General features: G+C 45.2%; 1 protein-coding gene across 8 annotated transcripts in view; it reads left to right on the plus strand.

Moving 5' to 3' along the window:
* Window positions 1–25,640, plus strand: part of LOC100116848 (solute carrier family 12 member 4) — a 147,668-nt gene that overhangs the window by 82,636 nt on the left and 39,392 nt on the right. The window contains exon 1 of one of the 8 annotated variants that reach the window (XM_031929428.2): window positions 19,488–20,510. The exons of the other annotated variants lie outside the window; for them this stretch is intronic. Coding sequence (XP_031785288.1) covers window positions 20,423–20,510 — 88 coding nt within the window. The 5' untranslated portion in view covers window positions 19,488–20,422. Of the gene's footprint in view, window positions 1–19,487; window positions 20,511–25,640 lie in introns of those variants that run through there. 8 annotated transcript variants of the gene reach the window in all.

A 25,640-nucleotide genomic window follows, 5' to 3' on the forward strand; every position in this document is an offset into this window, starting at 1 on the left:
TATTTCGGCCCTTAGAAGCAACTGCCCAAGGTTCCACCGAAGCTAATTTTGCGTATTTTTCGGTTTTCTTTGAGCCTCTGTAGGTGAGATTTCCTAAAAACGTGCCAAGGTACCGAAATTGCCCGTAAGTGAGTGCCAAAATTTCGGGATTTTTGGGTCGGATTAAAGCCTATATTTTGGCCCTTTAGCAGCAAATGCCCAAGGTTCCACCGAAGCTAATTTTGCGTATTTTTCCGTTTTCTTTGAGCCTCTGTAGGTGAGATTTCCTAAAAACGTGCCATAGTACCGAAATTGCCCTATAAGTGAGTGCCAAAAATTCGCGATTATTGGGTCGGATACAAGCCGATATTTCGGACCTCAGCAGCAACTGCCCTAGGTTTCACCCAAGCTAATTTTGCGTATTTTTCCGTCACCTTTGAGCCTATGTAGGTTAGATTTCCAAAAAAACGTGACAAGGTACCGAAATTGCCCGATAAGTGAGTGCCAAAAATTTGCGTTTATTGGGTCGGATACAAGCCGATATTTCGGCCCTTAGCAGCAAATGCCCAAGGTTCCACCGAAGCTAATTTTGCGTATTTTTCCGTTTTCTTTGAGCCTCTGTAGGTGAGATTTCCTAAAAACGTGACAAGGTACCGAAATTGCCCGATAAGTGAGTGCCACAAATTCGCGTTTATTGGGTCGGATACAAGCCGATATTTCGGCCCTTAGAAGCAACTGCCCAAGGTTCCACCCGAGCTAATTTTGCGTATTTTTCCGTCTCCTTTGAGCCTATGTAGGTTAGATTTCCTAAAAACGTACCATAGAACCGAAATTGCCCTATAAGTGAGTGCCAAAAATTCGCGATTATTGGGTCGGATACAAGCCGATATTTTGGCCCTTAGCAGCAAATGCCCAAGGTTCCACCGAAACTAATTTTGCGTATTTTTCGGTTTTCTTTGAGCCTCTGTAGGTGAGATTTCCTAAAAACGTGCCAAGGTACCGAAATTGCCCGTAAGTGAGTGCCAAAAATTCGGGATTATTGGGACGGATACAAGCCGATATTTCGGCCCTTAGCAGCAACTGCCGAAGGTTTCACCCAAGCTAATTTTGCGTATTTTTCCGTTTTCTTTGAGCCTTTGTAGGTGATATTTCCTAAAAAGCGTGACAAGGTACTGATATTGACCTATAAGTGAGTGCCAAAAATTTGCGATTTTTGGGTCTGATACAAACCGATATTTCGGACCTTAGCAGCAACTGTCCAAGGTTTCACCGAAGCTAATTTTGCGTATTTTTCCGTATTCTTTTAGCCTATGTATGTTAGATTTCCAAAAAACGTGACAAGGTGCCGAAATTGTCCGATAAGTGAGTGCCACAAATTCGCGGTTAATGGGTCAGATACAAGCCGATATTTCGGCCCTTAGAAGCAACTGCCCAAGGTTCCACCCGAGCTAATTTTGCGTATTTTTCCGTCTCCTTTGAGCCTATGTAGGTTAGATTTCCTAAAAACGTACCATAGAACCGAAATTGCCCTATAAGTGAGTGCCAAAAATTCGCGATTATTGGGTCCGATACAAGCCGATATTTTGGCCCTTAGCAGCAACTGCCCAAGGTTCCACCGAAGCTAATTTTGCGTATTTTTCGGTTTTCTTTGAGCCTCTGTAGGTGAGATTTCCTAAAAACGTGCCAAGGTACCGAAATTGCCCGTAAGTGAGTGCCAAAATTTCGGGATTTTTGGGTCGGATTAAAGCCTATATTTTGGCCCTTTAGCAGCAAATGCCCAAGGTTCCACCGAAGCTAATTTTGCGTATTTTTCCGTTTTCTTTGAGCCTCTGTAGGTGAGATTTCCTAAAAACGTGCCATAGTACCGAAATTGCCCTATAAGTGAGTGCCAAAAATTCGCGATTATTGGGTCGGATACAAGCCGATATTTCGGACCTCAGCAGCAACTGCCCTAGGTTTCACCCAAGCTAATTTTGCGTATTTTTCCGTCACCTTTGAGCCTATGTAGGTTAGATTTCCAAAAAGACGTGACAAGGTACCGAAATTGTCCGATAAGTGAGTGCCACAAATTCGCGTTTAATGGGTCAGATACAAGTCGATATTTCGGACCTCAGCAGCAACTGTCCAAGCTTTCACCGAAGCTAATTTTGCGTATTTTTCCGTATTCTTTTAGCCTATGTAGGTTAGATTTCCAAAAAGACGTGACAAGGTACCGAAATTGTCCGATAAGTGAGTGCCACAAATTCGCGTTTAATGGGTCAGATACAAGCCGATATTTCGGACCTCAGCAGCAACTGTCCAAGCTTTCACCGAAGCTAATTTTGCGTATTTTTCCGTATTCTTTTAGCCTATGTAGGTTAGATTTCCAAAAAGATGTGACAAGGTACCAAAATTGTCCGATAAGTGAGTGCCACAAATTCACGTTTAATGGGTCAGATACAAGCCGATATTTCGGCCCTTAGCAGCAAATGCCCAAGTTTCCACCGAAGCTAATTTTGCGTATTTTTCCGTTTTCTTTGAGTCTCTGTAGGTGAGATTTCCTAAAAACGTGCCAAGGTACCGAAATTGCCCGTAAGTGAGTGCCAAAAATTCGGGATTTTTGGGTCGGATAAAAGCCTATATTTCGGCCCTTAGCAGCAAATTCCCATGGTTCCACCGAAGCTAATTTTGCGTATTTTTCCGTTTTCTTTGAGCCTATGTAGGTTAGATTTCCATAAAAACGTGCCATGGTACCGAAATTGTCCGATAAGTGAGTGCCACAAATTCGCGTTTAATGGGTCAGATACAAGTCGATATTTCGGACCTCAGCAGCAACTGTCCAAGCTTTCACCGAAGCTAATTTTGCGTATTTTTCCGTATTCTTTTAGCCTATGTAGGTTAGATTTCCAAAAAGACGTGACAAGGTACCGAAATTGTCCGATAAGTGAGTGCCACAAATTCGCGTTTAATGGGTCAGATACAAGCCGATATTTCGGCCCTTAGCAGCAAATGCCCAAGTTTCCACCGAAGCTAATTTTGCGTATTTTTCCGTTTTCTTTGAGCCTCTGTAGGTGAGATTTCCTAAAAAGCGTGACAAGGTACTGATATTGACCTATAAGTGAGTGCCAAAAATTTGCGATTTTTGGGTCTGATACAAACCGATATTTCGGACCTTAGCAGCAACTGTCCAAGGTTTCACCCAAGCTAATTTTGCGTATTTTTCCGTTTTCTTTGAGCCTCTGTAGGTGATATTTCCTAAAAAGCGTGACAAGGTACTGATATTGACCTATAAGTGAGTGCCAAAAATTTGCGATTTTTGGGTCTGATACAAACCGATATTTCGGACCTTAGCAGCAACTGTCCAAGGTTTCACCGAAGCTAATTTTGCGTATTTTTCCGTATTCTTTTAGCCTATGTATGTTAGATTTCCAAAAAACGTGACAAGGTACCGAAATTGTCCGATAAGTGAGTGCAACAAATTCGCGTTTAATGGGTCAGATACAAGCCGATATTTCGGCCCTTAGAAGCAACTGCCCAAGGTTCCACCCGAGCTAATTTTGCGTATTTTTCCGTCTCCTTTGAGCCTATGTAGGTTAGATTTCCTAAAAACGTACCATAGAACCGAAATTGCCCTATAAGTGAGTGCCAAAAATTCGCGATTATTGGGTCGGATACAAGCCGATATTTTGGCCCTTAGCAGCAACTGCCCAAGGTTCCACCGAAGCTAATTTTGCGTATTTTTCGGTTTTCTTTGAGCCTCTGTAGGTGAGATTTCCTAAAAACGTGCCAAGGTACCGAAATTGCCCGTAAGTGAGTGCCAAAATTTCGGGATTTTTGGGTCGGATTAAAGCCTATATTTTGGCCCTTTAGCAGCAAATGCCCAAGGTTCTACCGAAGCTAATTTTGCATATTTTTCCGTTTTCTTTGAGCCTATGTAGGTTAGATTTCCAAAAAAACGTGACAAGGTACCGAAATTGCCCGATAAGTGAGTGCCAAAAATTTGCGTTTATTGGGTCGGATACAAGCCGATATTTCGGCCCTTAGCAGCAACTGTCCAAGCTTTCACCGAAGCTAATTTTGCGTATTTTTCCGTATTCTTTTGGCCTATGTAGGTTAGATTTCCAAAAAGACGTGACAAGGTACCGAAATTGTCCGATAAGTGAGTGCCACAAATTCGCGTTTAATGGGTCAGATACAAGCCGATATTTCGGCCCTTAGCAGCAAATGCCCAAGTTTCCACCGAAGCTAATTTTGCGTATTTTTCCGTTTTCTTTGAGTCTCTGTAGGTGAGATTTCCTAAAAACGTGCCAAGGTACCGAAATTGCCCGTAAGTGAGTGCCAAAAATTCGGGATTTTTGGGTCGGATAAAAGCCTATATTTCGGCCCTTAGCAGCAAATGCCCAAGGTTCCACCGAAGCTAATTTTGCGTATTTTTCCGTTTTCTTTGAGCCTATGTAGGTTAGATTTCCATAAAAACGTGCCATGGTACCGAAATTGTCCGATAAGTGAGTGCCACAAATTCGCGTTTAATGGGTCAGATACAAGCCGATATTTCGGACCTCAGCAGCAACTGTCCAAGCTTTCACCGAAGCTAATTTTGCGTATTTTTCCGTATTCTTTTAGCCTATGTAGGTTAGATTTCCAAAAAGACGTGACAAGGTACCGAAATTGTCCGATAAGTGAGTGCCACAAATTCGCGTTTAATGGGTCAGATACAAGCCGATATTTCGGCCCTTAGCAGCAAATGCCCAAGTTTCCACCGAAGCTAATTTTGCGTATTTTTCCGTTTTCTTTGAGCCTCTGTAGGTGAGATTTCCTAAAAACGTGCCAAGGTACCGAAATTGCCCGTAAGTGAGTGCCAAAAATTCGGGATTTTTGGGTCGGATAAAAGCCTATATTTCGACCCTTAGCAGCAAATGCCCAAGATTCCACCGAAGCTAATTTTGCGTATTTTTCCGTTTTCTTTGAGCCTATGTAGGTTAGATTTCCATAAAAACGTGCCATGGTACCGAAATTTCCCGATAAGTGAGTGCCAAAAATTTGCGATTTTTGGGTCGGATACAAGCCAATATTTCGGCCCTTACCATCAACTGACCAAGGTTTCACCGAAGCTAATTTTGCGTATTTTTCCGTTTTCTTTGAGCCTCTGTAGGTGAGATTTCCTAAAAAGCGTGACAAGGTATTGATATTGACCTATAAGTGAGTGCCAAAAATTTGCGATTTTTGGGTCTGATACAAACCGATATTTCGGACCTTAGCAGCAACTGTCCAAGGTTTCACCCAAGCTAATTTTGCGTATTTTTCCGTTTTCTTTGAGCCTCTGTAGGTGATATTTCCTAAAAAGCGTGACAAGGTACTGATATTGACCTATAAGTGAGTGCCAAAAATTTGCGATTTTTGGGTCTGATACAAACCGATATTTCGGACCTTAGCAGCAACTGTCCAAGGTTTCACCGAAGCTAATTTTGCGTATTTTTCCGTATTCTTTTAGCCTATGTATGTTAGATTTCCAAAAAACGTGACAAGGTACCGAAATTGTCCGATAAGTGAGTGCAACAAATTCGCGTTTAATGGGTCAGATACAAGCCGATATTTCGGCCCTTAGAAGCAACTGCCCAAGGTTCCACCCGAGCTAATTTTGCGTATTTTTCCGTCTCCTTTGAGCCTATGTAGGTTAGATTTCCTAAAAACGTACCATAGAACCGAAATTGCCCTATAAGTGAGTGCCAAAAATTCGCGATTATTGGGTCGGATACAAGCCGATATTTTGGCCCTTAGCAGCAACTGCCCAAGGTTCCACCGAAGCTAATTTTGCGTATTTTTCGGTTTTCTTTGAGCCTCTGTAGGTGAGATTTCCTAAAAACGTGCCAAGGTACCGAAATTGCCCGTAAGTGAGTGCCAAAAATTCGGGATTTTTGGGTCGGATTAAAGCCTATATTTTGGCCCTTTAGCAGCAAATGCCCAAGGTTCCACCGAAGCTAATTTTGCGTATTTTTCCGTTTTCTTTGAGCCTATGTAGGTTAGATTTCCAAAAAAACGTGACAAGGTACCGAAATTGCCCGATAAGTGAGTGCCAAAAATTTGCGTTTATTGGGTCGGATACAAGCCGATATTTCGGCCCTTAGCAGCAACTGTCCAAGCTTTCACCGAAGCTAATTTTGCGTATTTTTCCGTATTCTTTTGGCCTATGTAGGTTAGATTTCCAAAAAGACGTGACAAGGTACCGAAATTGTCCGATAAGTGAGTGCCACAAATTCGCGTTTAATGGGTCAGATACAAGCCGATATTTCGGCCCTTAGCAGCAAATGCCCAAGTTTCCACCGAAGCTAATTTTGCGTATTTTTCCGTTTTCTTTGAGTCTCTGTAGGTGAGATTTCCTAAAAACGTGCCAAGGTACCGAAATTGCCCGTAAGTGAGTGCCAAAAATTCGGGATTTTTGGGTCGGATAAAAGCCTATATTTCGGCCCTTAGCAGCAAATGCCCAAGGTTCCACCGAAGCTAATTTTGCGTATTTTTCCGTTTTCTTTGAGCCTATGTAGGTTAGATTTCCATAAAAACGTGCCATGGTACCGAAATTGTCCGATAAGTGAGTGCCACAAATTCGCGTTTAATGGGTCAGATACAAGCCGATATTTCGGACCTCAGCAGCAACTGTCCAAGCTTTCACCGAAGCTAATTTTGCGTATTTTTCCGTATTCTTTTAGCCTATGTAGGTTAGATTTCCAAAAAGACGTGACAAGGTACCGAAATTGTCCGATAAGTGAGTGCCACAAATTCGCGTTTAATGGGTCAGATACAAGCCGATATTTCGGCCCTTAGCAGCAAATGCCCAAGTTTCCACCGAAGCTAATTTTGCGTATTTTTCCGTTTTCTTTGAGCCTCTGTAGGTGAGATTTCCTAAAAACGTGCCAAGGTACCGAAATTGCCCGTAAGTGAGTGCCAAAAATTCGGGATTTTTGGGTCGGATAAAAGCCTATATTTCGACCCTTAGCAGCAAATGCCCAAGATTCCACCGAAGCTAATTTTGCGTATTTTTCCGTTTTCTTTGAGCCTATGTAGGTTAGATTTCCATAAAAACGTGCCATGGTACCGAAATTGTCCGATAAGTGAGTGCCACAAATTCGCGTTTAATGGGTCAGATACAAGCCGATATTTCGGACCTCAGCAGCAACTGTCCAAGCTTTCACCGAAGCTAATTTTGCGTATTTTTCCGTATTCTTTTAGCCTATGTAGGTTAGATTTCCAAAAAGACGTGACAAGGTACCGAAATTGTCCGATAAGTGAGTGCCACAAATTCGCGTTTAATGGGTCAGATACAAGCCGATATTTCGGACCTCAGCAGCAACTGTCCAAGCTTTCACCGAAGCTAATTTTGCGTATTTTTCCGTATTCTTTTAGCCTATGTAGGTTAGATTTCCAAAAAGACGTGACAAGGTACCGAAATTGTCCGATAAGTGAGTGCCACAAATTCGCGTTTAATGGGTCAGATACAAGCCGATATTTCGGCCCTTAGCAGCAAATGCCCAAGTTTCCACCGAAGCTAATTTTGCGTATTTTTCCGTTTTCTTTGAGCCTCTGTAGGTGAGATTTCCTAAAAACGTGCCAAGGTACCGAAATTGCCCGTAAGTGAGTGCCAAAAATTCGGGATTTTTGGGTCGGATAAAAGCCTATATTTCGACCCTTAGCAGCAAATGCCCAAGATTCCACCGAAGCTAATTTTGCGTATTTTTCCGTTTTCTTTGAGCCTATGTAGGTTAGATTTCCATAAAAACGTGCCATGGTACCGAAATTTCCCGATAAGTGAGTGCCAAAAATTTGCGATTTTTGGGTCGGATACAAGCCAATATTTCGGCCCTTACCATCAACTGACCAAGGTTTCACCGAAGCTAATTTTGCGTATTTTTCCGTTTTCTTTGAGCCTCTGTAGGTGAGATTTCCTAAAAAGCGTGACAAGGTATTGATATTGACCTATAAGTGAGTGCCAAAAATTTGCGATTTTTGGGTCTGATACAAACCGATATTTCGGACCTTAGCAGCAACTGTCCAAGGTTTCACCCAAGCTAATTTTGCGTATTTTTCCGTTTTCTTTGAGCCTCTGTAGGTGATATTTCCTAAAAAGCGTGACAAGGTACTGATATTGACCTATAAGTGAGTGCCAAAAATTTGCGATTTTTGGGTCTGATACAAACCGATATTTCGGACCTTAGCAGCAACTGTCCAAGGTTTCACCGAAGCTAATTTTGCGTATTTTTCCGTATTCTTTTAGCCTATGTATGTTAGATTTCCAAAAAACGTGACAAGGTACCGAAATTGTCCGATAAGTGAGTGCAACAAATTCGCGTTTAATGGGTCAGATACAAGCCGATATTTCGGCCCTTAGAAGCAACTGCCCAAGGTTCCACCCGAGCTAATTTTGCGTATTTTTCCGCCTCCTTTGAGCCTATGTAGGTTAGATTTCCTAAAAACGTACCATAGAACCGAAATTGCCCTATAAGTGAGTGCCAAAAATTCGCGATTATTGGGTCGGATACAAGCCGATATTTTGGCCCTTAGCAGCAACTGCCCAAGGTTCCACCGAAGCTAATTTTGCGTATTTTTCGGTTTTCTTTGAGCCTCTGTAGGTGAGATTTCCTAAAAACGTGCCAAGGTACCGAAATTGCCCGTAAGTGAGTGCCAAAATTTCGGGATTTTTGGGTCGGATTAAAGCCTATATTTTGGCCCTTTAGCAGCAAATGCCCAAGGTTCCACCGAAGCAAATTTTGCGTATTTTTCCGTTTTCTTTGAGCCTATGTAGGTTAGATTTCCAAAAAAACGTGACAAGGTACCGAAATTGCCCGATAAGTGAGTGCCAAAAATTTGCGTTTATTGGGTCGGATACAAGCCGATATTTCGGCCCTTAGCAGCAACTGTCCAAGCTTTCACCGAAGCTAATTTTGCGTATTTTTCCGTATTCTTTTGGCCTATGTAGGTTAGATTTCCAAAAAGACGTGACAAGGTACCGAAATTGTCCGATAAGTGAGTGCCACAAATTCGCGTTTAATGGGTCAGATACAAGCCGATATTTCGGCCCTTAGCAGCAAATGCCCAAGTTTCCACCGAAGCTAATTTTGCGTATTTTTCCGTTTTCTTTGAGTCTCTGTAGGTGAGATTTCCTAAAAACGTGCCAAGGTACCGAAATTGCCCGTAAGTGAGTGCCAAAAATTCGGGATTTTTGGGTCGGATAAAAGCCTATATTTCGGCCCTTAGCAGCAAATGCCCAAGGTTCCACCGAAGCTAATTTTGCGTATTTTTCCGTTTTCTTTGAGCCTATGTAGGTTAGATTTCCATAAAAACGTGCCATGGTACCGAAATTGTCCGATAAGTGAGTGCCACAAATTCGCGTTTAATGGGTCAGATACAAGCCGATATTTCGGACCTCAGCAGCAACTGTCCAAGCTTTCACCGAAGCTAATTTTGCGTATTTTTCCGTATTCTTTTAGCCTATGTAGGTTAGATTTCCAAAAAGACGTGACAAGGTACCGAAATTGTCCGATAAGTGAGTGCCACAAATTCGCGTTTAATGGGTCAGATACAAGCCGATATTTCGGCCCTTAGCAGCAAATGCCCAAGTTTCCACCGAAGCTAATTTTGCGTATTTTTCCGTTTTCTTTGAGCCTCTGTAGGTGAGATTTCCTAAAAACGTGCCAAGGTACCGAAATTGCCCGTAAGTGAGTGCCAAAAATTCGGGATTTTTGGGTCGGATAAAAGCCTATATTTCGACCCTTAGCAGCAAATGCCCAAGATTCCACCGAAGCTAATTTTGCGTATTTTTCCGTCTCCTTTGAGCCTATGTAGGTTAGATTTCCTAAAAACGTGCCATAGTACCCAGATTGCCCTATAAGTGAGTGCCAAAAATTCGCAATTATTGGGTCGGATACAAGCCAATATTTCGGCCCTTACCATCAACTGACCAAGGTTTCACCGAAGCTAATTTTGCGTATTTTTCCGTTTTCTTTGAGCCTCTGTAGGTGAGATTTCCTAAAAAGCGTGACAAGGTACTGATATTGACCTATAAGTGAGTGCCAAAAATTCGCGTTTAATGGGTCAGATACAAGCCGATATTTCGGCCCTTAGCATCAACTGTCCAAGGTTCCACCGAAGCTAATTTTGCGTATTTTTCCGTATTCTTTTAGCCTATGTAGGTTAGATTTCCAGAAAAACGTGACAAGGTACCGAAATTGTCCGATAAGTGAGTGCCACAAATTCGCGTTTAATGGGTCAGATACAAGCCGATATTTCGGCCCTTAGCATCAACTGTCCAAGGTTCCACCGAAGCTAATTTTGCGTATTTTTCCGTATTCTTTTAGCCTACGTTGGTTTGATTCCTATAAAAACGTGCCATAGTACCGAAATTGCCCGATAAGTGAGTGCCAAAAATTCGCGATTTTTGGGTCGGATACAAGCCGATATTTCGGCCCTTAGCAGCAACTGCCCAAGGTTTCACCCAAGCTAATTTTGGGTATTTTTCCGTCACCTTTGAGCCTACGTTGGTTAGATTCCTATAAAAACGTGCCATAGTACCGAAATTGCCCGATAAGTGAGTGCCACAAATTCGCGTTTAATGGGTCAGATACAAGCCGATATTTAGGACGTTAGCAGCAACTGTCCAAGGTTTCACCGATGCTAATTTTGCGTATTTTTCCGTATTCTTTTAGCCTATGTAGGTTAGATTTCCAAAAAGACGTGACAAGGTACCGAAATTGTCCGATAAGTGAGTGCCACAAATTCGCGTTTAATGGGTCAGATACAAGCCGATATTTTGGCCCTTAGCAGCAAATGCCCAAGTTTCCACCGAAGCTAATTTTGCGTATTTTTCCGTTTTCTTTGAGCCTCTTTAGGTGAGATTTCCTAAAAACGTGCCAAGGTACCGAAATTTTCCCTATAAGTGAGTGCCAAAAATTCGGGATTTTTAGGTCGGATAAAAGCCTATATTTCGGCCCTTAGCAGCAAATGCCCAAGGTTCCACCGAAGCTAATTTTGCGTATTTTTCCGTTTTCTTTGAGCCTATGTAGGTTAGATTTCCATAAAAACGTGCCATGGTACCGAAATTTCCCGATAAGTGAGTGCCAAAAATTTGCGATTTTTGGGTCGGATACAAGCCAATATTTCGGCCCTTACCATCAACTGACCAAGGTTTCACCGAAGCTAATTTTGCGTATTTTTCCGTTTTCTTTGAGCCTCTGTAGGTGAGATTTCCTAAAAAGCGTGACAAGGTACTGATATTGACCTATAAGTGAGTGCCAAAAATTCGCGTTTAATGGGTCAGATACAAGCCGATATTTCGGCCCTTAGCATCAACTGTCCAAGGTTCCACCGAAGCTAATTTTGCGTATTTTTCCGTATTCTTTTAGCCTATGTAGGTTAGATTTCCAGAAAAACGTGACAAGGTACCGAAATTGTCCGATAAGTGAGTGCCACAAATTCGCGTTTAATGGGTCAGATACAAGCCGATATTTCGGCCCTTAGCATCAACTGTCCAAGGTTCCACCGAAGCTAATTTTGCGTATTTTTCCGTATTCTTTTAGCCTACGTTGGTTTGATTCCTATAAAAACGTGCCATAGTACCGAAATTGCCCGATAAGTGAGTGCCAAAAATTCGCGATTTTTGGGTCGGATACAAGCCGATATTTCGGCCCTTAGCAGCAACTGCCCAAGGTTTCACCCAAGCTAATTTTGGGTATTTTTCCGTCACCTTTGAGCCTACGTTGGTTAGATTCCTATAAAAACGTGCCATAGTACCGAAATTGCCCGATAAGTGAGTGCCACAAATTCGCGTTTAATGGGTCAGATACAAGCCGATATTTAGGACGTTAGCAGCAACTGTCCAAGGTTTCACCGATGCTAATTTTGCGTATTTTTCCGTATTCTTTTAGCCTATGTAGGTTAGATTTCCAAAAAGACGTGACAAGGTACCGAAATTGTCCGATAAGTGAGTGCCACAAATTCGCGTTTAATGGGTCAGATACAAGCCGATATTTTGGCCCTTAGCAGCAAATGCCCAAGTTTCCACCGAAGCTAATTTTGCGTATTTTTCCGTTTTCTTTGAGCCTCTTTAGGTGAGATTTCCTAAAAACGTGCCAAGGTACCGAAATTTTCCCTATAAGTGAGTGCCAAAAATTCGGGATTTTTAGGTCGGATAAAAGCCTATATTTCGGCCCTTAGCAGCAAATGCCCAAGGTTCCACCGAAGCTAATTTTGCGTATTTTTCCGTTTTCTTTGAGCCTATGTAGGTTAGATTTCCATAAAAACGTGCCATGGTACCGAAATTTCCCGATAAGTGAGTGCCAAAAATTTGCGATTTTTGGGTCGGATACAAGCCAATATTTCGGCCCTTACCATCAACTGACCAAGGTTTCACCGAAGCTAATTTTGCGTATTTTTCCGTTTTCTTTGAGCCTCTGTAGGTGAGATTTCCTAAAAAGCGTGACAAGGTACTGATATTGACCTATAAGTGAGTGCCAAAAATTCGCGTTTAATGGGTCAGATACAAGCCGATATTTCGGCCCTTAGCATCAACTGACCAAGGTTTCACCCAAGCTAATTTTGGGTATTTTTCCGTCACCTTTGAGCCTACGTTGGTTAGATTCCTATAAAAACGTGCCATAGTACCGAAATTGCCCGATAAGTGAGTGCCAAAAATTCGCGATTTTTGGGTCGGATACAAGCCGATATTTCGGCCCTTAGCAGCAACTGCCCAAGGTTTCACCCAAGCTAATTTTGGGTATTTTTCCGTCACCTTTGAGCCTACGTTGGTTAGATTCCTATAAAAACGTGCCATAGTACCGAAATTGCCCGATAAGTGAGTGCCACAAATTCGCGTTTAATGGGTCAGATACAAGCCGATATTTAGGACGTTAGCAGCAACTGTCCAAGGTTTCACCGATGCTAATTTTGCGTATTTTTCCGTATTCTTTTAGCCTATGTAGGTTAGATTTCCAAAAAGACGTGACAAGGTACCGAAATTGTCCGATAAGTGAGTGCCACAAATTCGCGTTTAATGGGTCAGATACAAGCCGATATTTTGGCCCTTAGCAGCAAATGCGCAAGTTTCCACCGAAGCTAATTTTGCGTATTTTTCCGTTTTCTTTGAGCCTCTTTAGGTGAGATTTCCTAAAAACGTGCCAAGGTACCGAAATTGCCCGTAAGTGAGTGCCAAAAATTCGGGATTTTTGGGTCGGATAAAAGCCTATATTTCGGCCCTTAGCAGCAAATGCCCAAGGTTCCACCGAAGCTAATTTTGCGTATTTTTCCGTTTTCTTTGAGCCTATGTAGGTTAGATTTCCATAAAAACGTGCCATGGTACCGAAATTTCCCGATAAGTGAGTGCCAAAAATTTGCGATTTTTGGGTCGGATACAAGCCAATATTTCGGCCCTTACCATCAACTGACCAAGGTTTCACCGAAGCTAATTTTGCGTATTTTTCCGTTTTCTTTGAGCCTCTGTAGGTGAGATTTCCTAAAAAGCGTGACAAGGTACTGATATTGACCTATAAGTGAGTGCCAAAAATTCGCGTTTAATGGGTCAGATACAAGCCGATATTTCGGCCCTTAGCATCAACTGACCAAGGTTTCACCCAAGCTAATTTTCGGTATTTTTCCGTCACCTTTGAGCCTACGTTGGTTAGATTCCTATAAAAACGTGCCATAGTACCGAAATTGCCCGTAAGTGAGTGCCAAAAATTCGGGATTTTTGGGTCGGATACAAGCCGATATTTCGGCCCTTAGCAGCAACTGCCCAAGGTTTCACCCAAGCTAATTTTGGGTATTTTTCCGTCACCTTTGAGCCTACGTTGGTTAGATTCCTATAAAAACGTGCCATAGTACCGAAATTGCCCGATAAGTGAGTGCCACAAATTCGCGTTTAATGGGTCAGATACAAGCCGATATTTAGGACGTTAGCAGCAACTGTCCAAGGTTTCACCGATGCTAATTTTGCGTATTTTTCCGTATTCTTTTAGCCTATGTAGGTTAGATTTCCAAAAAGACGTGACAAGGTACCGAAATTGTCCGATAAGTGAGTGCCACAAATTCGCGTTTAATGGGTCAGATACAAGCCGATATTTTGGCCCTTAGCAGCAAATGCCCAAGTTTCCACCGAAGCTAATTTTGCGTATTTTTCCGTTTTCTTTGAGCCTCTTTAGGTGAGATTTCCTAAAAACGTGCCAAGGTACCGAAATTGCCCGTAAGTGAGTGCCAAAAATTCGGGATTTTTGGGTCGGATAAAAGCCTATATTTCGGCCCTTAGCAGCAAATGCCCAAGGTTCCACCGAAGCTAATTTTGCATATTTTTCCGTTTTCTTTGAGCCTATGTAGGTTAGATTTCCATAAAAACGTGCCATGGTACCGAAATTTCCCGATAAGTGAGTGCCAAAAATTTGCGATTTTTGGGTCGGATACAAGCCAATATTTCGGCCCTTACCATCAACTGACCAAGGTTTCACCGAAGCTAATTTTGCGTATTTTTCCGTTTTCTTTGAGCCTCTGTAGGTGAGATTTCCTAAAAAGCGTGACAAGGTACTGATATTGACCTATAAGTGAGTGCCAAAAATTCGCGTTTATTGGGTCAGATACAAGCCGATATTTCGGCCCTTAGCATCAACTGACCAAGGTTTCACCCAAGCTAATTTTGGGTATTTTTCCGTCACCTTTGAGCCTACGTTGGTTAGATTCCTATAAAAACGTGCCATAGTACCGAAATTGCCCGTAAGTGAGTGCCAAAAATTCGGGATTTTTGGGTCGGATAAAAGCCTATATTTTGGCCCTTAGCAGCAAATGCCCAAGTTTCCACCGAAGCTAATTTTGCGTATTTTTCCGTTTTCTTTGAGCCTCTGTAGGTGAGATTTCCTAAAAACGTGCCAAGGTACCCAAATTGCCCGTAAGTGAGTGCCAAAAATTCGGGATTTTTGGGTCGGATAAAAGCCTATATTTCGGCCCTTAGCAGCAAATGCCCAAGGTTCCACCGAAGCTAATTTTGCGTATTTTTCCGTTTTCTTTGAGCCTATGTAGGTTAGAGTTCCATAAAAACGTGCCATGGTACCGAAATTTCCCGATAAGTGAGTGCCAAAAATTTGCGATTTTTGGGTCGGATACAAGCCAATATTTCGGCCCTTACCATCAACTGACCAAGGTTTCACCCAAGCTAATTTTGGGTATTTTTCCGTCACCTTTGAGCCTACGTTGGTTTGATTCCTATAAAAACGTGCCATAGTACCGAAATTGCCCGATAAGTGAGTGCCAAAAATTCGCGATTTTTGGGTCGGATACAAGCCGATATTTCGGCCCTTAGCAGCAACTGCCCAAGGTTTCACCCAAGCTAATTTTGGGTATTTTTCCGTCACCTTTGAGCCTACGTTGGTTTGATTCCTATAAAAACGTGCCATAGTACCGAAATTGCCCGATAAGTGAGTGCCAAAAATTCGCGATTTTTGGGTCGGATACAAGCCGATATTTCGGCCCTTAGCATCAACTGACCAAGGTTTCACCCAAGCTAATTTTGGGTATTTTTCCGTCACCTTTGAGCCTACGTTGGTTAGATTCCTATAAAAACGTGCCATAGTACCGAAATTGCCCGATAAGTGAGTGCCAAAAATTCGCGATTTTTGGGTCGGATACGAGCCGATATTTTGGCCCTTAGCAACAACTGGCGATGGTACAGACCTACCTGGTTTTGTGTGTTTTTCCGTCCTCTCTAAGCCTATGTAGGCTAGATTAACGAGAAAACGTGCAAACGTACAGAGAACGCCCGATAAGTGAACCCCAAGAATCATGCGAGAAAAATTAAAAATTTTGAAATTATTTACATAGACACGCACATCCATGGGATAGGCTGCAGATTGAGGAAAAAGTACTCCTTTGGGAGGAAAAGACTTTTTCTTCCCAAGGGAGTAGTTTTTCCCGCTGCTATGAAATACTTGATTTTTTATCCATTTTACATGCACGGATAGTGGTCTTTTTCGTGCACGTATCATGAAAAATCCATTTCAAGCTATAAATTCATTATAAATACTTTTACACGAAGAGTTTAAAAATTCCGTGTTTAATAACTATTTATTTAAAAATTAATAGCGTATGCGGCTCTCTTTATCAGAACGGAACAAACACCGCGCGTGGTATATTAGAAAATTAATTTCGCCTTGATTAAAAAGCGCCTGATATCACCTCGGCGTATAAAGCGATCTTGATGTAGTCACTTCGCTGCTGTCAGGCCCCGAGATAATAAGAGGTTATTCGTCCGACGTGCGTTCCTCGGGCAAGCTATACGTGCATACTGCACCAGCTCCGCCGTAATATCTGTTAAATCCAGTATTTTAGCTTTAGCCCCTAAGAGCTTCGAAGCTTACGCTGGGGACACATACACATAATACAGTAGACTTGCTCTGCAGCGTAAACATCGAACTGCGCCTGTCTTTTCCACTCTGTCTTTTCTTTCCCATTTATTCACCCTTTCCCTTGTATCGCCGTCGTTAAGACTCGCGAGTGTAGCTGCAGCTTCTCCCAAACTACTCACCAACTCCGTACCGCCAATCTGATGGAAAAACCTTTCGATTTTCGAGTACACCGTATCAAAAGAATAAAAACATATACTGCCATCTTCAACTCTGGTCCTCTCTCATAGAGCCATCGCAAAGCCATCCTATGTATATACTTGTATCATACCTCCGACGAAGAGCCGCCCACGCATTCGCCCGCCCTCCTCTAGATATAACCACCATTACCCCTTTTCCTCGTGTTATCTCGCTCCGCGTTCCCTCCATATCCCCTCGCAAAAGTGACAAATACAAAAGTGACCAATTCTCATCGAGCGAAAGAGGGACGGTCGAGCGGTGAAATCGGGTCAAGCTCGCGCCGGCAAGAAAAAGGAGGATCTAGAGCATCGTACACTTGTGCGGGAATTGTCGAGTCAGGATGATAATCGAAAGCCGTCGACTACATATTTCATGGCGGCCCACGAATAATATAATGGACTTAGCTCTGACGTACCACACACCGCCGTGGCGCGACATACGTGCGTCAGGTGCACTGACTTGCTGCACCGGCGATGTTTTACGAAAAAGTTCGAGGATTCGCGCAGATAACGCGGCACGTTTCACCGAAAGTTTTTCCAAGTTCGCGGAATATCGATGTTGCACGCGCTTTGCCAATATTTCGAATTATACGCGATAAATTCTTTCGAAATATTTTTCGTCGAGAATTAGTTGCAGTAATCGTGTGGTTGCTATGGCGAAACTAGGGCACAGGAGAACTGGCTCTATTCGCATGTAATTTCGTGTGAAACTGGATATTTTCGGGGCAGTATAATAACCACCCAACCGGAAATCCCTGGACCGCGTGTAACGCGATCATTAAAAAATCATTAGAAGAAAGGGTTGCAGCTCGCGCGAGCTTTTATTCCCCGGGCCGTATGCGTATAAAAGTCGTCTAATGTTTCAGAAACTCTTCTTCTCTCGCGAGGATAATACTTTTTCCCTGAAACTGCACTACGATGCGACGTAGCGTTATACATTTCGAAAAACCGTTCCACCGCGCAAGTCCAACTTTTGCATTGAGCTCGGAACCATTGTTTCCCGCACTGCTATATGCGCTCTCTCGTGCGTACGTGTACGCTCAAGAAAGAGACATACGTATGCGAGTCGGCTCGTAAAGCTTCGTTTGCACTGTATACGCTACATAGCTCTTGGTGTCGCGACACAAGTATTATCCATCTTAATCCGGCCACACTTACATGCAGGAGAGGGTATCCTTTCCGCGATTTCTCTATCTCTATACATACAGGGTGCTATAGCTGGCAACGAATGCGGGTCAAGGCCAATTAAAATTCGTCGTCGCAAGACTATCGCGTGTACAAGGGTGGATACTGTGTATACATATGTGAGAGACTCGCGAAATTCCAGCTTTGCAAGTTTCGCCACTACACAGCGAGAGAGTGGTTTATTAGATTTCGCGCCCAAGGAGAAGCGCGCAGAGGAAGTTTCGGGCGAAGCCCTGGGCATGAAAAGTTGCTTCCGGGTTTGTTTTTGAAACTTTAGCCGTGATGTGTAAATGACGGCTATCGTGTCGGACTGTATATATCTGTGGCCCAGTGAAAAGTTCAGAGGAAGAGTGAACGTACGTATATATAGCGTTGGCCAATTTTGCGATCTGTTTTAAGTCTCTTCTTAATGTATTTAGGTATATACAATTATCTCAGTGAAATGACGAGGATCGTGCGTTATGTTATTAAGCGAGCGAAAATGCGGAGGCGTATAAATACGACTCGCCTCTCGACGAATGCGTCACGCGTTACGAAACTGCTTGCAGAGGAAAGTATGTGCACGCACACCAGTCGACTTTGGAGACGATGTGGCATAACACACCGCGAGTAATATACAGCTTCCCCTTTGTTTCCACATAGCTTTTCCGGAAGAAACCGTTTCCAGATTTAGAGAATTCCCTCTGGCAGACGACGTTGGCTCGAAATCGCAATATTCCGAAAATGAACACCCACTGAGATGGCGTTCTTAAAAATATCAGAGTTCGGTCGGCGTATAATAAGGTATATATTAAAGGTATGTGCTTGGGTAATTAAAAATCTGCTCATATTCTTCACTAGAGCATCCGAGTAGAGAGAGAAAGCTGCAAGCTCTAGCTAAATTCCTTTCTTCCTAAAAAAGCTCCCCGCACTTTATACAAGTAACAAATGACTCCTTCGCACAACAATGAATCTCGCGCAGACGTCATCGGCGCGAGTCATCTCCGGAGCATCTGCAGGGCCTCGACGAGAAGAAAGGCTACAGCGGCAAAGCCCTCCCTCTCTCTCTATCGAGATGGGAGAGATAACGCGCGCTGACCTCCCGAGACTTATGTCGACCGAAATCCGCGAGCGAGCGAACGATCGACTGACTGCGGGCGCGGCCCACAGTCTCGATTACAAGGAATGCGAGCACAGTCGGCCCCGCATGCCACATGTGCGTTACAGTGCCGAAGCTGAATTTTCGATGATAAGCGGTAGCGATCTCGGCGTATACGCACAAAAAAGCGAATCGGAATTCGAGATTGGAATTCCCTCGCTGGGCGGCGGCCGCGATCCTCGGCACATGCACATGCGGCAGCGCGCAGCTCGCTCGAGCTCGATCTTGAGCAATAGAGGGCCGCATGGGACTGGGCTGCACGGAAGAATGAGATGCATCGTTGGCGCGAAAAAGCAGGGACAGCCACGAGCCCGCATCAGAAATCCGGAGCAGGTAAAAGCTCTCGGTGGCCAACAAAAGCTCGGTCGTGCGCGAGCCAGCGAGAGAGGCCGGCCGCGCGGCGCACACAGCATCCGAGGCGAAAGAGCGCGCAAGAGATGATGTGCCCGGAGCGAGCGAGAGAGATTCGCGCAGGCGCGTCACTGCTCCACATCTTTCTTTCTCTCTCTCTCTCTCTCTCTCTCGCTCTCTCTCTCTCTCTCTCTCTCTCTCTCTCTCTCTCTCTCTCTCTCTCACTCTGCACAAGGGTAGAAGCTACAGAGCAGCAGAGCAGCTCACTACGCCCGGGACGTTACGGGTCGTGTTGGAGCCGAAGACGCTCCTTCTTCCTCCGCGTGCACGCGTGTGCGAGCTTGTGCCCCACACACACACGCGCGCAGACACGTACGCACGGCAGACTTTTTTTCGTCCCTCGCGCGCTGACCGACGCGTGTGCCGCTGCTCCACTGTTTTACTCACTCCATCTTCCTCTCGTGCTGCTGCGAGAGGATCAAAAGGGGAGCAGAAGACGACGGGGCAGAGAAGCGGGGGCGCGGCGCGCGCACACACACACACACAGACGCAGGAGCAGCAGCAGCATCTCTTGCGCCGAGAGAGAGAGAGAGAGAGAGAGAGAGAGAGAGAGAGAGAGAGAGAGAGACGATACGAGTTCAGTGCTGCTCGAGCGATCTCTCCGCGTAGACGAGGACGAGGAGGCGCCGTTTCGCAGTGGCGACCCTGCCCCACGCATGTGTCGCCGTATGAGCTGCTCCGCGGCCAGCAGCGCGTGCATCGACTCTCCTCGCGAGTGATCAGGACAGAGACAGGCACTCGCGCGGTCCAGGGGGATGCAGCATGCCTAAAACGAGGCTCAAGTGCTGAGTGCATCGGGCTCGTGCGCGTCTGAGCCTTACCCCCCTCTTGCTTGAGTGTTGTAGTTCTCGTTGTTGCTGCCGTTGTTGCTGCTGTTGTTCTCGTCGCCGTCGTCGTCATCGTCCGAAAAGCAGTCGAGAGGGAGAGCGCGAGGGGACGAGTGCTTCTAGGTTAGGTTGCGCGCCAGAGAGAAGAGAGAAGAGTTCGACCGAGTCAGAGGGAGAGGAGAGCAGCGCGCGCGGGCCAGCAGTAGGGAGGCTGCTGCTGCCGCTGCTACTACTGCGATCGAAAGCCCGTGAGAGAGCGAGCGCGCTCGCCCCATTCCTCGCCGAGCCAGCTGCAGCAGCATGGGCGACAACGCCGAGAGCGGCAGCGCGGCTACACCCGCCTCCTGCACCGCAGCCACCGCCGAAGGAGCAGTCGAGTCGGGCGCTGGTACGACCCCTTTTTTTACTCTTTGCTCGCTGTATACTCATTCGTTCTCTCTCTCTCTCTCTCTCTCTCTCTCTCTCTCTCTCTCTCTCTCTCTCTCTCTCTCTCTCTCTCTCTCTCTCTCTCTCCGCTTCGCTCCGAAAGCCTTGTTTTCGCTCGCGTTCGCCCGCTTGTTTTCCTCCGGCTTTACGAGCTAGCTGCTCTGGCTGTTGGTGACAGTGACCCAGAAAGGCCCCGGAAGCGCTCTCCGCGGATGGAAAACAAGTTCGAGGCTTGCGAGCGCAGGAAAAATACGATCGAAGTTGAAAGCTGAGGGGAGAGAGATAGGGGTAACATTATCTATAGCGCTGCTGCTGCTGCTGTGTGCATTTGATGTCTGACGCTACCCGGGCCAACACTACTTGCTCGCGCGCGGCGTGCGGTCTTCCCTATTGCATTTCGCTACTTTGACCCGATTTTCGCCTCTAGCTTGCGTATTTTACGATTGAATTATATCGCTGGCACGACTCTCCCAGCGGATTTGCCCGCCTTTCGAGACTTCCTCGTTTGCAACCGCGGATATGGCTTATTGTGACTTATGTAACGCTCCGAAAGCGCGCTGAGCTTCAGCTTGTTTTTCTCTCGCGCACGATCCTGGGCTAAAAATTAGAGAAGCAAAATTCTTTTCTTGAGTGCGAATAATGGGTTCCGTTGTATTCGATTTTTGTTAAATAAATGTCCAACACATTAAAAATTTTAGCTGAATTAAAATTCTTGTAAAAATTATAAAAAAGGAAAACAACTTACTCTTGAAAATTCTGCAGAAAGTTGCGACCAAACTGAAATACTGGATCTTTGCGGAATAGTAAACTAGATCGAGAATTTTCGCTGGAAGAGCTCGAGAACGCGCGAGGAATAAATAATTGTGATAAAATCCCCTTTTAAACTTCTGCGTTTTAATTTGCCGCATAAACCAGCCCTACTCGAATGCGCTCTTCATGGTTTTCAAACTTTCATAATATGACCTAAATTTATTGAGTCAAATTAGCGTGAAGGTTAGAGCCTTACTTTGCGCGTATACGGCTTTAAAAACTTGCGCGATCGCAGAGAAACTGTCCTCGGATCCGCGACATAATTAATTAGACGTCTGGCCATCACTTTCAACGACGCTTTCCCCAACAACTCTGACTACGGGTTGACGGCGCAAATGAATTTAGTCGAAATGAAAGCGCAACCCGCGCGTGCGCGACTTTGCCTCTCGCTCTCCTTTGTCTCTGGAATTAGTTGTATAGCCACCACGTATAACTGACGACTTCAAAGCGCGCTTACATCCCGAAAAACAGCTTTTATCAAACACGAATCACGCCGAATCCCCGCATAAAGAAAGTTTCAACTCGTCGCGCAGAGAACGAGGCGACACACGCTTTTTCTCACGGCGTACAAGCGTACGCCAGAACTTTCTAATTGAAAAAGCGGGAAACTCGTCGACAAAGGCAAAAGGAGAACCGAAATACTTTGCCCGCGCCGCAATCAATCGCCAACTATTTCCCGATCTCCGTCTCTGAGTGAAATTCCTCCTCCCGCACTTCCGTCCATTATTCTGCTCGGAGCATCTTAACTCGCTCCCAGCACGCTCAAGTCTGAAAAAAAAGCTCCGCGCAAATTGTTCCCAACTCAAGCTTCTGCGAGTACACATTTTTACAACCGAGAATATACATAATAAGCGATAAAGGTAAACAGAGCGTCTGCGCTTTTCCCATAGCGCGCGCAGCTGTGTGTCCTCTCGCTTGATTAATCGCATTCGTTTTCGCGCGGGATTACACGAAAGGTATTAATCGTCGGAGCTAATTATACCGCGCGCGCGCGCCCGTGGCCGTCGTGCATGAATAATGAGACGAGAGTCGGGCAAAAACGCTCGAAGAAAGCGAGCCGTGCGTTTGCCTCTGGATTCGAGCCGGGAAAATCGATGCTGGGATAATACGGAGACCGGAAAGTTTATGGGTTATTTTTAGGCGGGAGATATGACTGGTATTGCCGCCGCTGCTGGGTGTGACGGAAGCTGCGAAAGAATTGACGTTCGGGAGATGGATTGTTCGATGTGGAATCTTTCAGGTTGATGGGAGATCGCGCGAGTATAGTTGAACAGACATCAATTAGTGGTCTCGCCATTTGTATTTTAGTAACCTTTATTGAACAAAAGTTATCTCCACAACTGACGCGCTCGATTGGCTTACAAGCTGCAAATTAAAATTTCAAATGTCACCTCTTTTTCAACGATTTCATTTCATCAGATTTATTACAACGCCGTGCAACTGGCACCCTGCAGAATTATTAATAGCTTCTTTTGCTACGAAAGTCTCTCTTCGTTTGTCGCGGTATCGACAGACACGGTGTGTATAAGTGAATCGGTGCAAAAAAGACTTCATTCGATTCCATTAAACAGACAGCTTGCAAACTTGCGGAGAAGATTGAATAAGAGGCTGCGTTTAATGAACTTAATTTAATTTCATTGCTGATGCGCATTTTTAAAGATTCTTGTTTAATTTGACTGAACTAAAAGCTCGTCATCTAGCTCCGCAACGTCTTTGCAGAGAATATAACTGCAGTACGTCCTCTCTAATTACGGCGCATATGCATCACTCAAGCGCGATAATTAAAACCTCTCATCAAATCAAATGGAGCTATCCGGCGCTTATAAATATTTATAAATTTAATCGCGAACGCTCTGTCAGGCAAATTCAATGCAAATTGGCCGAGCAGGCACGCCCATCGTAAAACATTTCAATCCATGTGTCTCTCTCCCGCGGCGCGATAACGATCACTCGCCGAATTTACGCTATAGCTACACACACAAACACACACACACACACACACACACAGAATCAAAACTTTCTTCTCTCCTCCGCGTTGAAACGTTCATCCCGTAAAAGGTCGTAAAAGAGCCGCCCGCCAACGCTGCAGGAGTCGTAAAAGAGCGAGGCGAAGAAAAAACACGATGCGCGCGCGTGGTTCTCCACTTGCATATACATGTAAATTCGATGTGCGACGGTGATATACGTACACAGAAATCCCGGAGAGTCGAGAAAGAGATTACTCGCGGTGTAGCAGGTGCGATTCAAAGGCAAATGAGCTTAGTCCCGCGAGAAAAGCTACCGTCGCGTCTTCGAGAGGGGGAGGAGGTGGATTTTCTTTCCGAGGCGTGGCCGTTTTCGGGGCCGCGGCGATGGACTCGCGTTACAACGTCGGCAGCTGCGACACTCCAGAACTTTAACTAAGGCGGAATTTCGACTCGTCTTTCTGATAAGCTTGATTCCTCGTATACCACGCTAAACCTCTCTGTTATGATGATACGGTACGCAATCCAGCCAAATGACAATGGTCGTCGCGTTAATCAGCGCGAACTCGTCGAAAGAAGACTGCGCGATAATAATGAGACAGATCAGCCAAGTCAGGCGAGCAACGCTTAGCATTTCCGACGAGTCATCGCAGTCCGTCGGTTGGCTGAGCCGCAAACCGCGTAGAGACTCGCGACAAAGCAACGCTAACGACGGGGCTCGGGCCTTTGTCGCACGCATACACATACACACACAGGACATAACGAACCGTGACTTCGTGGCATAATCGCGTGATTAGCCAGTACACCTCATCCTCCCCGTGCCAGCCCCATTGACTTGGCGTTGACGTTTCCGCTGCAGTTTCTTAATGATATTGTCGCTTGTCTCCCGTCGCCGCCGTAAAAACTTTCACGTTCTCCGTATTATCTACGATTTATTTCGAGCCATTGTGTCTCGTCCCGCACGCGCCGAGAAAGTTTGAGCTTTCTTGGCACCGTACAGCGCTGGCCGCGATTCAATACTGCAGGAATTTCGCGCGCGAAAAAGTTCGAAATTCAATCAATGGCGTTGCTCTCTCGATTTCCTGCGCTACTCGCGGTCTCCGGAAAATTCCATCCCGCGCCAAAGCTGTAAGAGGAAAACGTTCTTTATTCCCTCCCTTGTATAAACGCGCTGAAGTGGGTGTACATTAGTTAAAAAGAGTGCTTATGAGCGCGCGGCTAAAGCGACCCGTGCGCCAGGCCGTAATCCGCCATTGAATAATCAATGAGCGTTAATGGCCAATAGGCAGTTTCTCTACGAAAAAAGCTCTCTCTCTCTCTCTCTCTCTCTCTCTCTCTCTCTCTCTCTCTCTCTCTCTCTCTCTCTCTCTCTCTCTCTCTCTCTCTCTCTCTCTCTCTGCTGACCTCGATACGCGCTCGAAATTAATCTTTCCGGGCGACCGGCCTGATGGGAAAATCCCATATCGGAATTTATCTCGTCGCAGTAGTGCTGCCGTCGCCGTCGCCGATACAAAGTCTCGACCCGATGCTCGCTCTGATCCCCGACGCGCGTATGCGCTATAATCTCGAGTGCCTATTTGCGATAAAAAGAGGGGATTGCCATCGTAATCCGAAACGCTGCCCGGGCTTCGTTGGAATGATTTTCCGCATGAATTATATCGCGGCAATTAATTTATCAAAGAAACTGCGAGTCTATTTCTATATGCGCGTACTCGTGGAGAGAAACCGCAGCGCGGCGTATCTCGTTTGACCGACTTTACGCGCACGCGTGTCTCTTTGTTCGACAGTGATGTATCACAAGTATGTATGCGTGCATCAAACCGGGTAACCCCTTTCCCAGAACTTGAAAGAGACAGAGAGAGAGAGAGAGAGAGAGAGAGAGAGAGAGAGAGAGAGAGAGAGAGAGAGAGAGAGAGAGAGAGAGAGAGAGAGAAAGAGAAAGGGGGTGCGAGAGGCGCAGCTATGGAAATCTTTGCCGAAAAGCCGCGAGAGCACACAGCAAGTGGCTCGCGTAATTCGAGAAGACGCGCGTGCTCATTTTGCTCGGTTGCGCTTTTGCGCGAGAGTCTTCCTCTCTCGAAATTCGGCCAGCGGCCTTCTACTCGATGAAATTTGAATAATCGGCCATTAGGCTCTAGTCGAGCGCGATGGACTATAAGGATGCGCACTACTATAACAGAGGCCGAGATCTGGCGGATACGCTTAATTGAGCGAGAATTTTTTTCCTATCGCCACCGCCCGTCTACACCCTCGGTTTTGTTTTTTCGCGGCTATACGGCAGTAATTGATTGTCGCCGGATGATTTTCCCCGGGTACTT

Source organism: Nasonia vitripennis, chromosome 4 (genome assembly GCF_009193385.2).
Source record: "Nasonia vitripennis strain AsymCx chromosome 4, Nvit_psr_1.1, whole genome shotgun sequence".
Taxonomy (NCBI): Eukaryota; Metazoa; Arthropoda; class Insecta; order Hymenoptera; family Pteromalidae; genus Nasonia; species Nasonia vitripennis.